The 13,599-nt window shown below is 38.0% G+C and overlaps 1 protein-coding gene across 5 annotated transcripts; it reads left to right on the top strand.

Moving 5' to 3' along the window:
• The first annotated feature begins 1,579 nt into the window (after window positions 1-1,579).
• LOC110052844 (phospholipid scramblase 1-like) lies at window positions 1,580-11,722 on the top strand. Of its 5 annotated transcripts, none has more exons than XM_089294770.1 (8): window positions 1,580-1,861; window positions 2,483-2,637; window positions 5,520-5,597; window positions 6,018-6,210; window positions 7,691-7,802; window positions 8,848-8,950; window positions 9,956-10,010; window positions 10,541-11,722. In XM_089294770.1, the coding sequence occupies exons 1-8, from the start codon at window positions 1,806-1,808 to the stop codon at window positions 10,659-10,661; spliced, it is 873 nt and encodes a 290-aa protein (XP_089150896.1). In that variant the 5' UTR covers window positions 1,580-1,805; the 3' UTR covers window positions 10,662-11,722. The 5 variants fall into 5 exon arrangements, with proteins under 5 accessions (XP_089150896.1, XP_089150898.1, XP_089150897.1 ...); XM_089294771.1 differs by having other exon boundaries at window positions 1,583-1,861; window positions 2,515-2,637; XM_020759037.2 differs by lacking the exon at window positions 9,956-10,010 and adding an exon at window positions 9,834-9,892 and having other exon boundaries at window positions 1,595-1,861.
• The last annotated feature ends 1,877 nt before the right edge of the window (window positions 11,723-13,599 follow it).

Raw genomic sequence — 13,599 nt, 5'->3', positions numbered from 1 at the left:
AAATGTCAGTTAGTACAAACCAGTTTCAATTAACGAATTAAATTGTTCTTGTTTGACATATAATAAACATCTTATTAACCGAGCTTAGTCGGTCTGTATACACCTCGGTAGTGTGTACAGACCTCACTGCGTTCGGTCAGTACTCACGACCTCGGTCAAGATTCTCCCATACAGATATAGACCTCCTGCTCGGTTAATAAATAAACAATAACCATTTGGCGCGAAAATATACTCGAATATTTGTCCGCGAACATTATCTGTTCCTCAAAGCTCACAGTTTCCCTCGAGCGTAGTCAATAAACGTATCAATGAAAGAGGGAGAGAGTGACAGTTTTGCTTGCGCACGCCGACCTGTGCGGCAAACAGTTTTTCTACTGTACAAAAAACCGTATAATATCGCTGTATATTTGTACTGTTATTTGGACGGTATTCACTGCTGTTGGATAATAAGAGCTCATCGTAGGTGCGCGCGGATCCCAAGACTTACGGTCTCCTTCCCCGATTATGGCTCCTGATGATTATTGCGATGTCGTGGTTTTCGTAAAGTTCCGTTTTCAAAATGCTTTCCGTCCACACGCAAAGTTGGCGTTTTCAAATTCATCCGGTTTGAAGAGCGTTTTCTTAAAGCTCCGTTTTCGTGACGGATTAGTGTGGACGGTAGGCCTAACCGTAGAAAGAAAGCTGCGTTTTCAGTTTTCTCCGGCGTAGTGTGGAAGGACCCTGAGAATGCGCTTTATTGACCAGCTTTATTAATTAAATCCTAAACCTCGTATAATGCATTTCTAGCTTTCTGATTGGTTCACTAAATCTTGCTTACCAGACATCATACCTGTGTTTGACCGTACCTATGTGGAAAATGCCAGCCGCAAGTGTCGCTTAGTTTAAGGTAGCTTACGACAGTTTTTCCGAACGCGGTTTCAAATCGACACAGGGCTTTTGTACATTATGCTTTTGGTTCCCCACTAAAATGCTCCACCATACCTTAATGCTCCATTTTTCCCACTAAAAGGCTTGGTCTCCCCCCCCCCCCCCCGCCCACCCCCCCCCCAAAAAAAGAGTCACTAAAATGCTCGATTAATGCTCATACATAGGGTTTTATAAATTTTGATAATTTTAACATCTCAGGGTGCTTAACAAAAACGCGTACGCGATCGACAGGGTCACAGTCTTACAAAGGTGACTAAGCATGGCCGCCGATTTGACTACCGCTGACCTCTCCTCGAGAACTGAATAAGACACCAGCCGCACATTTCCCTCGTGTTCTCAAACTGGCTCGTCGTGTCTTTATCACAGTGTATAAATAGATGGCTTAGGCTTCTTTTGTTAAGTAAAAGCTTGTCTTTGATCCAAGATTGCTCGAAAACTTGCCGCACCACCCAACGATGATGAAATTTCTACGGTTGACTGACAGTTCTTGATTCGTTGGGGTGAAACGAAAAACGTATTTCGATTAACATTGCTCTAGCTCATTTTGAATCGTTGTTTGCTTACAAACCACAAGCCCAGGGCTAAAATGCGGCAGTTTACGGTTACCAAAAAAACTCACTAACAACCACTTGAACTTTCGACTCGCGCCATGATTTCGCCTCGGGAACCGGCCACCCTTGTTTTCTTATGCCCAGGCTCCCCGGTTTAAGGACACAACCCGTAGTTTTTCCTGGACCGTTAGCCAAATATTTCAGTGCATGTTTGGTCAACGCTTGGCTTTAGCCTCGGCAATTATTGCGTGTTGCAGGACCTAACCTAGCATAGAACTGCTACACTGCAAGAAAGACAATGAACAAACCGAATGAGCAGCCTCATGAATGGCCACAAGGTTATCAACAACCACCACAACCCGTCATCCAGCAACAACCAGCTGGTAAGCTTGAGGCATTGTATTTCAGCTGCCCTCTGAATAGACCGTACCATTTTCAAGTTATGCAGTTTGAAGATCATTTGGAAAAATTATTTAGATCGCTGTATGTAGCTGAACGTCTGTGTTTGTGCGTTCCGCTGTGTTGGAACTTGAATGAAATCAATACGGTATTTGCAACGTAAGCTTACAGTAAGCTTGTCGATCGTTGTACGGTTTTAAAGCTAAATATCATTAGTTTGAAACGCATAGATTCATCATTTCAACATGTCTAAAGCTCGTGCATTTGAGACTCATAGTGAAAACAATGTGCGCACTTTTATGGCTGATCACTGTTTCCGATAAAGCACTCAAAAACTGCTACCCTGGTCCAAGAGGATTTTCTTGATTTTTCTCCGCATGAGATGAGACAGCCGCGACTCGTGTTCGCTGCTTCGCGGCTCTCTCGCGGCTGTCCATCTCATGGGGAGAAAAATCAAGAAAAACCTCTGGGACCAGGGTGAAAAAAACTGTCCAAAATCGGCCTAACTAGCCTATATGCAAATCCAGTCAAACGATTATCATATTTAAACTTATGTAACGTCAACATACTTCCCGGGTATTAATTTAAACTATTTATTACTTCAGTTGTATAACCTGTGTCAACAATTTCATCAAAGGGGTTCCTGGACAATTCCAATGGATGCCAGCTCCTCAAGCTCCCATTGGCTGCCCTCCAGGACTGGAATATTTACTTGCAGTTGATCAAATACTGATTCATCAGCTGGTTGAGCTCTTGGAAGGTGAAAAATATTTACCATCCTTAGGGGCAGTGTCTTTACCGTTATACTAAGCATGCTGGACTCGTTATTGAGCAGTCCACATTCAAGCCCTAACTAGTAAGTTCATTCATGTTACAGTATTCTTGGGCAAGCCATCTGTTTCTCTTTCCAACCTGGTATATAAATTGGTGCAGCAAAATTTAATGCCGGAGGTATACCTGTGATGGACATGAATCCCATCCAGAAGGGAGTAGAAATCTGAAAAGTACTCCTAGTCACTTTATAGTGCAGGCCTGATGGGTTACTTTGCACACATGACAGTTGTTGTAGACTTTTCCTATATAAAGTTTTCCTCCTTATTTAATCAAAACAGATTTTGAAATTTGTAATCCAAATATTTTCGCTCGCATGGGATTGGTCTAAATGCGTCACGTGGCCGAATATTCCCCAGCTAAAACTGGGGAATACATAAACAATAGCCTCCATTTAGCGCGAAAATATCCTAGGATATTTGTCTACGGACATTATCTGTTCCGAGAAGTGAATGGTTTTCTGAGAGAGTAGCTCGAGGAAAACTATGTGCTTCAAGGAACAGATAATGTCCAAGGACAAATATCTGAGCATATTTTTGCCCCAAATGGAGAGTATTGTGTTTATTAGTCTTCAAATCTTTTTTGCAACGCGTTCAGTTTTGAAAATTGGGGAATATTCGGTCACATGACAGGTTTAGACCAGTTGAGTGCGGGCGAAAATATTTGATGGATTATAACCAAGAATATAATATTCCCCAATTTTTAGTGCAGAGTGCACTATTGGGATGGTTATGGGGGTTGCCTGCCGCTAAGGAACTAAGGCGCTATGGCGCTATGGCGCTATGGCCCTATGGCGCTAAGGTGTAAACTTTAATGTTTGTTTAATTAATTAATTTCAATTAATTAATTAGTCTAAAGGCAAGGGATGTGTACTCTACGTAAAACACATTCCATCGCCGTCGCTTAACTTTGAACATCGCAAAGCTATATATTTGTTTCAGGTAACCTCTTGCTCTCCTTGTGGTATCATTCTCCTTAGAACAAAACTAATTTGCCCTAAACGCATGCGTAGATTAGTTAGGGTTCGTGGCTTCTATATTAGGTGAAGGATACATTGCATACGGAATCATGCACAAATGTTGAGAGGTTTTCCTTATGGTAGAGCTCAACATGTAAGACGCATGCGTTCTAGCATTGTTAGTGTTATACACTATCTTTACACGCAGTATTTTATATATCGTGTCATGTGACCAAGGACGGCAGTTATTTTTCAGGTAGCGCCAATTTTCCCTTTTTATTGCAAAAGTGAAACGTTACTGTGGCTGCGTAGCTTTTAGAATTACAAACAGGTCGGTTCAACAAATATCATCTGCTGTTTTCAATCTACAATAGTGTGCTTGTCAGGGTTCAAATATATTGCTTCTCCTTAGCGGCTTGTTTATTTCTTGCCTTAATTGTGTCTGTAAGAGAGACCAAAAAGTTCTCAAGTTAGTGGCTTTAATACTCCGCAAATTGTAAATTTGTAACAAAAGAAACCAGGAAAATGCTCAAATATTGCTGCAGATGCCGTGGCACCTAATGAAAGTTCAAATTAATTTAATCAGTCTTTGAGGAGACTCATTCATATCGGCCAAGTAGCGCTGTTTATCTTCAATACTTTTCGTTGAAAAGCTTCTCAGCCATCAATATCGTTGTATGTTAATTTTGAATTGTTTTATTGTTAACAACAAAGGTGGCAACAGAAAAAGAAAGTGGTATTTCGTGACTATCTGATAATTAAATTAGTTCTTGTTCATCGGTAAAAATTTGCATTTTTAGTAAAACATTGTCTCTGTTCTGTTTCTTCATCACTACATCAGATATTTAACTTTCTTTCATTTGTCTCCAAAAAACAAGGACATCTTCCGTATGTTTTGGAGAAAACAGGGGTTTCATATTACATGGCTTTGCGAGGAAAACAAAAGTATCAAGTTACAAAGTTGGCGTGAAGAGCTAAATTGTCACGTTTGCTGCTTCAGCGTATTGTTGAATTTAAAATGAACGAAAATCAACTTAAAGCACCAGTAGTAATTAATTTGTGCGTAATGTTTGGACCTTGAATGAAAATACAACCTTGAAACATACACACTGCAAAGGGGAAAAGCCGTAGCAGACTACCAAGGTAGACACAAACCGGAAGTGAACCGAGCAGGGGTGAGTACTTATGGGACCACCGTGCCAGAGCTATCAATTGCACTCTGCACTATCTGAGATTGTCTCACTAGTTCAAAACTGCTTGTGTTGCGAAAAATATTTGAAGGATAATAAACACAATAGCCTCCATTTGACTTTGAAAATATGCTTGGATATTTATCCTTAGACATTATCTGTTCCTCAAAGCTCACACTTTTCCTTGAGCTATGCTCTTGGAAAACTGTTCGCTTCTCAGAACAGATAATATCCGCAGACAAATATCCGAGCATATCTTTGTGCCAAATGGAGGCTATTGTTTATATATTTTTCATCGCACCTAGTATCGACTTTGGTGCTTCTTGATGTACTGCTGTTATAATACTGTTTCCATTACAAAACATAGCAAGTCAATTTTACATTTGAGTTCATTACTTTGAGATTTTAACTTCTTTTGGAGGGTTTTCAGTTACTTTCAGAGGGCCGCTACTTTTGGGATTTGCTCACAACCATAAAATTTATGGCTGCTTTCAGAGAATTGTTTCATTCAGGGGTTAATATGTTACTTTAGCAACTATTCCTTATCTGTGATGATATACAAGAATGAGTCTACTTAATAAATGAAGTATTAATTAAAATTATCATGACTTACACAGAAAGTAAACATGTAGATTCACAGTGTACATTGCTATTTTTTCCAAGTTTTTACTGGATGTGAGGCAAAAAACAAATACGCTCTATGTAATTCCATGAGTCAGCAAGTCTACTTTGCTCAAGAAGGTATGTTAGTACAATTTCGTAATGTTGGGTATTTTACCATTTATTTTGCCATTTGTTTCTAAAAAATTAGGCATGCGAGTCAGTTTCAAAGAATTTCTTTGTTTCAACCTGTCAATCACAGGCATGTTGCTTAGCAATAGGCAGTTTTAAAAACCTTTCTTTTAATGCAGTTATTATCAATACGCTAAGTGGAAAACCCTCCTAAGTGACTATTTATGTCGAAGAATTTTTTTGTCAAAAGTGCCCTAGTTTTTGCATATGGCCTTCAATTTACTTCTTAACAATGCTCTGTCAATTTACTTCCTTAACATAGTTCTGTCAAGCCATTAATCTCAAGAGAAGATTCAATCCAACGTTCTGCACCAAGTCATATTAGAGTCACTGCCGAGTCATGAGATCCACAAACTAGTTGTTTTTCAGATACTGACTGTTGTACTCGACAATGCTGTGGTCCCGGCCGTCCATTTGAGATGAGAATCATTGACAACATGCAGAGAGAAGTGATACATCTCTCCCGACCCGTCCGGTGTCAGTGCTGCTGGTGGCCTTGCTGTCTTCAGGAAATTGAAATACAGTCACCACCTGGGACAGTCATAGGTTATGTGGAGCAGAAGTAAGTTGTTTTTCAAAACTTAAGTGACAGCTATTTTTACAATGTAACGGTAGCTAAAATGTACCAGTTAAATTTTGTATTGAGCCCAAGGGGCTCATCAGCCCAACAATAATTATTACATTACTTGCAAAAAATTTCGGACATTAAAATTCTGGACATTTTGTTTCAGCGTTTAATTTTCAGACACTTTTTATCTCATTTCGGAGAAATTTCGCACGACAATTTTGGACACTTAACTAAAGTAAATGTACGGCTACAAAATCCAAACTAGACTGGAACAACATCAAAAGATGACAGTTTCACTACACCCTTAAGGTTTTATGAACACACCAACGAGAATATAACACAAATTCTATCAAGTTGTTGCTTATGTAAAGCCTGGTATCAAGGAAACTAAGTGCTTTTAAGCTACCTTAAAGTTTTATACTGTCCTGTAAATATTTTGGAGGCTTAAAATTTTTGGACACCTAAAAATTTTGGACACTTTTTTTTGTCTGAAATTAAAATTGTCCAAAATTTTTTTGTAAGTAAGCTAGCTTCAATAGAAGAGACTGCAGTATCTCCACTCCCTACTGGTTGGACCTATTCTTTTACGGGGTTACCCCATTCCATTCAAGGTTACCATAATTCGTGAACATGATTTGGACACTCCCATTTAGAGGTCATAAAAATTTGTCAATTCCTTTTTTCTTTTAAATTCTTGGTGCAGTTTGGTAGCTAGCTCTGTAAGCTTTAATTTGATATAGGGTATTTGGTGATTCCCATTTATAAGTAAAGTAAAGTATCTTGCCCAAGAGCACATTACATTTATGCAGGCAGCCTTCCAAAGACATTTCTCTCACAGTTTCTCTGCCAAGTGAATGACTTGTGGTAGTAACAATATTCTCACTCCAGGGAACTACCATCTGTAGGATTAGAATGTAATATCACTTGAAGGAGCAGAATGATGTGCCCTGTACCTAGTGGTGTAACGATTAATCGAATTTTCGATTAATCGTGATTATGACCATTCAGTTTGCCTCACGATTCTTTGATTCCAAGTTTCGGTTTTGGTTTGATTTTTTGCATACCTTTCTCGGAGTGCCCTCAGTGAGTTATTATATTGTGAAATCAGAATCCAGAACTCTTTAAAATGTGCGTTTTTGATTGAGGAGTAAAGACGTTTGCAGTTTGTGAGCCATTTTGTGTTGCATGGTAAAAATGTTGCCCTTCTAACACCCCTTGAGAATTTCCAAATAAGGCAAACCATGTGCGACACGCTCATTGTATCTTTAAATTGAGGGTTTAGGGTTGTTTACATTGTGTATCATATTGTAAGAATTAAAAAAACATTAATATTTTGCATAATCGAATTGAAATAATTGAAATCAAAAGGCAATAATCAAAATTGAATCAAATCACAAGGAATATGAGGCATTACACCCCTACCTGTACCCAACATTGCATGTTACAAATGTCTGATGTTCTAATGTCTCTATAGGCCGTCCTGCTGGAAACCAAAGTTGGAAATTCAAGATGCGAAGCGTCAACCCATCATGATGATCAATGGCCCATGCTGTTTTTGCAGCTGTGGATCAGATGTTGAATTCCCTGTGAGTTTCCAACACCTTGATTTGTCAAGTCTTTAGTAAACTCCCTGCCTGGTTAAAATTCAGCATAAGTGAAGGTTTAAAAAGATTTTGTTATGTGGTACTCACACATTAACTATTTGAAGTGTGGCTCTCAAGCAGATTAGACATGTTAAAATGATTGAAATAAAAGTTTAAACAAAGGATATCATATTCATAAAAGTGTTTGGATATCTGATCTTGATTAGGATCCTAACTTTACAATTTTATTTCTCTGTTTTCTCCTTAGTTTTAGTTTTGATTGAGAAGCTTTGAGAAAAACCAGTTTTATTGTTTACTACATTCCCAACACCCTGAAGTTTGTCAAAAATTCCTTCCTGTGCAATATTAACTACTTATTAACCAAGAGTGAGGTCTTAACAGGAAAATCTCAGACTGAGACCTTGCTATTATGTTGACCGAGCAAAAACGAGGTCAATATGGCAAGGCTGAGGTTTGAGATTTTCCTGTAAAGACCGAACGTTCAAGGTTATAAGTAGTTTATTATATCTACTACTAGGCTTTTTGCTTGGTTTTTGCAGGCCCAGAATTGGCCCGCGGGCTTTACGGGAGAATAATGACTTAGTATTAGCCAAACAGAGCATCTGTTATATTGGCTACGAATGCAAGTTACATAATAGATATAGGTTATTGACCAAGTGTGAGGTTAAGGTGGCTGCATATTGGCCATTAAGTGATTATTTTTTGCATGTTTATGGACCAAGGCAAAGTTGAGGCTCACAATGTATAGTCAATAAAGGATTTATTGAAACATTATATGGAAAAGAGAACACTTAATTTTCTAGTGGGACACAGTGGGTAATCCTGTCCGAGCGGCAAGATAGCGCCATCTTACCTGCTCGGGTAGCCAATTACACTGCAGGATTCGGTTCGTCTCTGCTCGCAGAGCTAGCCGTATAATAATCCATATACTTGCTGCCTGCTACATGTATATGCATGCCAAGCAAGGAAAATGTTTGATCTCCTTTTTTGCATCAGTTGAATTGATACTTTCCTGTTTTGTTAACAGATCCACTCTCTAGATGGAGGGAGTGAAATTGGAATGATAACCAAACAGTGGATGGGATTTACACGAGAGGTCTTTACTGATGCTGCAAACTTTGGAATTCGCTGTAAGGATACACACTGTAATATTAACCTTAATTTGTTTGATGTAACTATTTATGTCAGCTGCAACTAAAAAACTTATGATAAAATAATAAAGTGAAATCCAATTTCTCATACCTTTGATTTTTCAACTTCCTGATGACTAATATTTGAACCGAAAGTTGTTTTCCACCCCTCAGTCGCACACTGTAATTTTTACCCCTGGGCCCGGTTGTTCAAAACCGTGATTAAACTAACCTCTGATGATGCCTAATCGTGGATTAAATTTTTATATGAAAATGTAATACATGTTGTACAACTGTAAATTCTGCTGAGGATCCAGTGCCTTTTGTATGTACTCTAAGTTAACATCTTGTGTAAAATCTTTAAGATAGGGTTCTATATCTTGTTAAAGATCCCTCGGAAACCTGCAGGATTCTGTCAGAAGTACTTATTACAGGATCTTCTATATTCGTTATTAAAGATGCTAAGTAAGAAAACATTTGTGATTACAATCCTAAGGTATCCCATAAGATCCTACAGCAGGGGAGATGAATAATTATTGAAGGGGTGTGTGGGAAAAAGTGACCTAAGTGACTCTTGATCCCATGTCAAATTCTCCTTCTTTTGTAGAAAGCGAAAAGCAATTTGCTAGGAGAATCTTTCAGTCCATCAGATATCACTTAGTGTCTTTTGCTTTGCACCCCTTCAGTTAAATCTGAGACTCGCAGTGATCATTCTGAGACCCACATTGGAAAATCCAAGACTAAGACTTAAACTATTTTAGACTTAGAGACGAGTTGAAACACAGAAAAATGACAATCTGTTCATGACTTGTCTTGAGGTCCTCTGCGATTCTAATTCAGAGGCTACATTTTCATTTTAAATTTTTTCCTTCCCTTAAATCAGTCCCACTAGACTTGGATGTCAAGTATAAAGCCATTTTAATGGGAGCAGTTTTTCTTGTTGTAAGTACAGTAAAAATATTCTTTCTCCATTCGTTGTTGCATTTGAACATTTTTGTCACTTAGCTTCCAGTCACACAATGGAGACTACACAGGCAGAAGTCTGGAACTATTATTGCTGGTACAGTCAAAGCCTGCATCTTATAGTCTTCCTTCCTTATTAATTTCCTGCTTATAAGTTAGGTGTATGGCTGCAGCAAATTGATTCAGTGTTTGGTAGATGTGAAGCATCAGACAATAACCTCTGTCAATATCTCTATTATTTTTTAGTATTCTAATATGCAGTGATCCTATAACTACAGAAATGCCAATGTAAAAAGAATGCAGTCACAGGCAATACCAATTTAAAGTACATAAAACAACCCAAAATTATACCCTGAAAATGCCAAAAATTGGCCAAGATACATGACAAGAACGTACACTGAGTGCTTTCTTTTGTATCTGGAATATTTGGTAGCCCATACCAGAAACCAGGAGATTTGGTCTGTATCTGGGAGACTCCCAGATACATCAGGGAGAGTTGCCATAGATGTTACCACATTTATTTTAAAACTTAATTGTGTATGGATTTGTGCCTCATTAAACATATTTTGTAAATCATTACTCAATATTTAAATATTAGATTTTTAATTCTTTTTTTCTGAATTACAGGACTTCATGTTCTTTGAGAGAAAGAAATAATGTGTCACTTACATACACAAAGAAGACACTCAACATTGGATCTACATGTACCAGTGTGTTAAGGAGTGTGATGATATTATTCAATGCATAATCCTTGTAATGTTTTGAACTTTTAAAATGTTAATATATTTATTGAACCAGTTGACAAAAATACATGCATTGGTTGTATAACTTAAAGTTAACAAACTACCTGTGCCAATTTGGTATCTTGAGTTTGTTAGCCTTCTTTGCAGTTGTAATATATTTTGATTTATCACACATTTTCTCTCTTTGCTAATAGAGTGGGTCTCTTATTTAATATATTTAAAGTTTCCCCGTGCACAGCAATGCCGCAAGTGAAATTTAAGTGTGTTGGCTAGGGAAATGTGGTGAAATGATAACGGGGATCGAAAATTTTTGTGAACATTACATTCAGCAAGTGGTATTTTATTTATTCTGTAATCATGTTTAATTATTTTGAGAAGCACAGATTCACTGGCCTTGCCAAAATTATGTATTTTAAGAGAGGCTAAACTTGGCCTCTCCCATTTTTATCAGTCAAACACTCAATCTTATAGTTATGAGTAACCATGTTTCAAAATTGAGCATATTTTGTTTTGCAAACACCAATTACAGTAGTCCGTTAGTGGCGTCGGAATATAATAATATTGACTTGAAACAGAATTTTTATTTTGGTACACTGAGAATTTCATTATTGTACACAGCTTATTTTATACAAGGATGACCTAAGTCTTTCTGATAACAAATTTCACCCATTGTGTATTTTTCAAGTTTCAGTATTATTTTGAATAATTATTGTGGTCATTTGTCCCGAAAGCCAGTTCACCCAATGCCAGTTCACCTGGACTGTAATTTGTTTTCTCTGGACTGTTAGCTCATAACAAACATGTTTTGCATAATTATTTTGTTTCATAATGCCCACAATGTTGTCTCTTTTTGCTCGTTTACTTAAAAGAAAGAATTGAACACATCTTTATTTGATCTTTCAGTCCGGGTGAACAGACTTTTACTCTGGACGAACTGGCTTTAGGGTGAAACGACTGGTTACCATTATGTTAATACAGTTGGGGTATTAATACCCATGTCAGATCCCTTAGCATTCTTTTGTATTAACTCCTGTTAAATTAAAGGTCATTTATTGCCAAACAATAACTGGATTTTTTTTTGGAATATGTCATAAATATATGGTTGTTTTGACACAGCTCTTGAAAGTGGCCATGAACAAGGTTTGTATTGATCAAAATTACTTTGTAGTGTAAACAGACAGTGTAATAAGTTTTCATTTCCGAGTTGCCTTTTGAGTCTGTGTCAGAACGAGTCTTTGTGTGAAACTATTCACATGAAAATGTGTTCATCCTACATGGTCAATTTCATGCAAATCAAACTCATTTTCATATGAAAGATTTTGCACAAGGACTTGTCCTATTGGACCCATTGTGTAGTGTATACAAATATTTGGAACCTTTCACTTCTGATCAGTGTTGAAGTGCCTATGAAGTAAAAAATGATTGCAGCTTATTTGAAAGGCTTTTCAAAATAAAGAAGAATGGGGTTTTCCTTTTTGGAGTATCTTCTTTCGTTTTAGAGATATTTACGTTTTTGTATTTTGTAAATGAGGGAAGTGATGACGTAATTAGTAGTTCCACTAAAACAGTAAAATACTGAATCAAGAATAGCTCTGGAAATATTAGAGTGGTGTTCTTCAAACTTGGCACCAGAAATGTACATCACAAAAGAAACAGAATGCTAATAAGCAGCAATTATTTTTAATTTCATAGGCACTTTAATGGCAGTTCTAATTCTGCACAGAAATGAAGCAAGGAAAGCAAAAAAGTGAAGTGACTCCTGGTGTGACCCTCAGGGATGTGACTTTTCTTGTGCGGAAAACATGCGGTAAATGAAGGTTTTTACTACTTTTCACTCGTGAATATTTCGGGCTCTTGTCTCACATTGCCAGAAAGTATAGGCCTGTAACGTGAGAGAACAGCCAGAAATCCGACTGCGTTCGTAGGTTTCAGTCCTCAAGGCCTTAGATTCCATTTGGCAAGTAGACTATTCTCAGTATAATCTGGGAGAGAGGAGGGGCGACAGCTTAAAGATGAGAAGGGATTGGTAGGGTGAGACGGGGGTAAGAATAGGGTGTGGCCCTTCTCGTTCATACCGTTCTTCTTGCGTTCGTGTTCGCGGAGAAAACACGCATTGGCTTCACACAGTCTCTGACAGAAATGCCTCCCAGGGTGTGGTCAGCCAGATGTGCAACTATTGAGTACATCAACTTTCACCAAAGAACGAAGAAGTTCATAGGTCTAACATTTTGAATGTAACCTGTTTTTGAAGGACACAGGTAAATCTTTAGACAATGAAAGTGAAACAAAACAAAATAGGGGAAATATAAGCAATATTTACAACTGCTATTTAACAATTAACGGGAACGGCAAAAGCAACGGCAATGGGAACGTCGCAAAACAAAAGGCTTAATACTGAGCAATACAGTGGCTGTGCACGTGCGTTATAATTCTTAGAGCATTTCTTTGCCGTCCTCTACAAAACAACAAGGACCTTTTACGCATGTACGACGGCGACGGCAAGGACGAGGCATATTAAAAAGCGTGTTTATATTGTACTTTGGAATTTCGCGTTTACTTAGATTTATTCAGTGTGTTTGTCGGTATTAAACCTTGCCCCTGCTGAATATGCTACGAATGCATTCAATTCCAAATAGAAATACCAAAAATTAGCCGTGGTGGGTTCCGTTGTGGAAAAACTTGAAAACTGGTCATTTCACGTTCTTGATTTGCAGAGGACGGCAAAGAAATGTACCAAGAATTATAGTGCACGAGCAAAGCTTTTGTACTGTTCATTAAACCTTTTGTTTGGTGACGTTCTCGTTGCTGTTGCCGTCATGTTTGCGTAAGCCTCCCTATTAATTTTCGACGGAGGCAAGCGACAGCCGGAAATACGTCTGCGTTCGCAGGCTACCCTCACTCAGTCAACTGACAAATTTGCAGTGTTACATCCGCCGGAGTTAA

This window comes from Orbicella faveolata, unplaced genomic scaffold (assembly GCF_042242905.1).
Source record: "Orbicella faveolata isolate gen_17 unplaced genomic scaffold, um_ofav_v1 contig_25, whole genome shotgun sequence".
NCBI classification, from domain to species: Eukaryota; Metazoa; Cnidaria; class Anthozoa; order Scleractinia; family Merulinidae; genus Orbicella; species Orbicella faveolata.
This window is presented reverse-complemented; position numbering and strand designations above follow the sequence as displayed.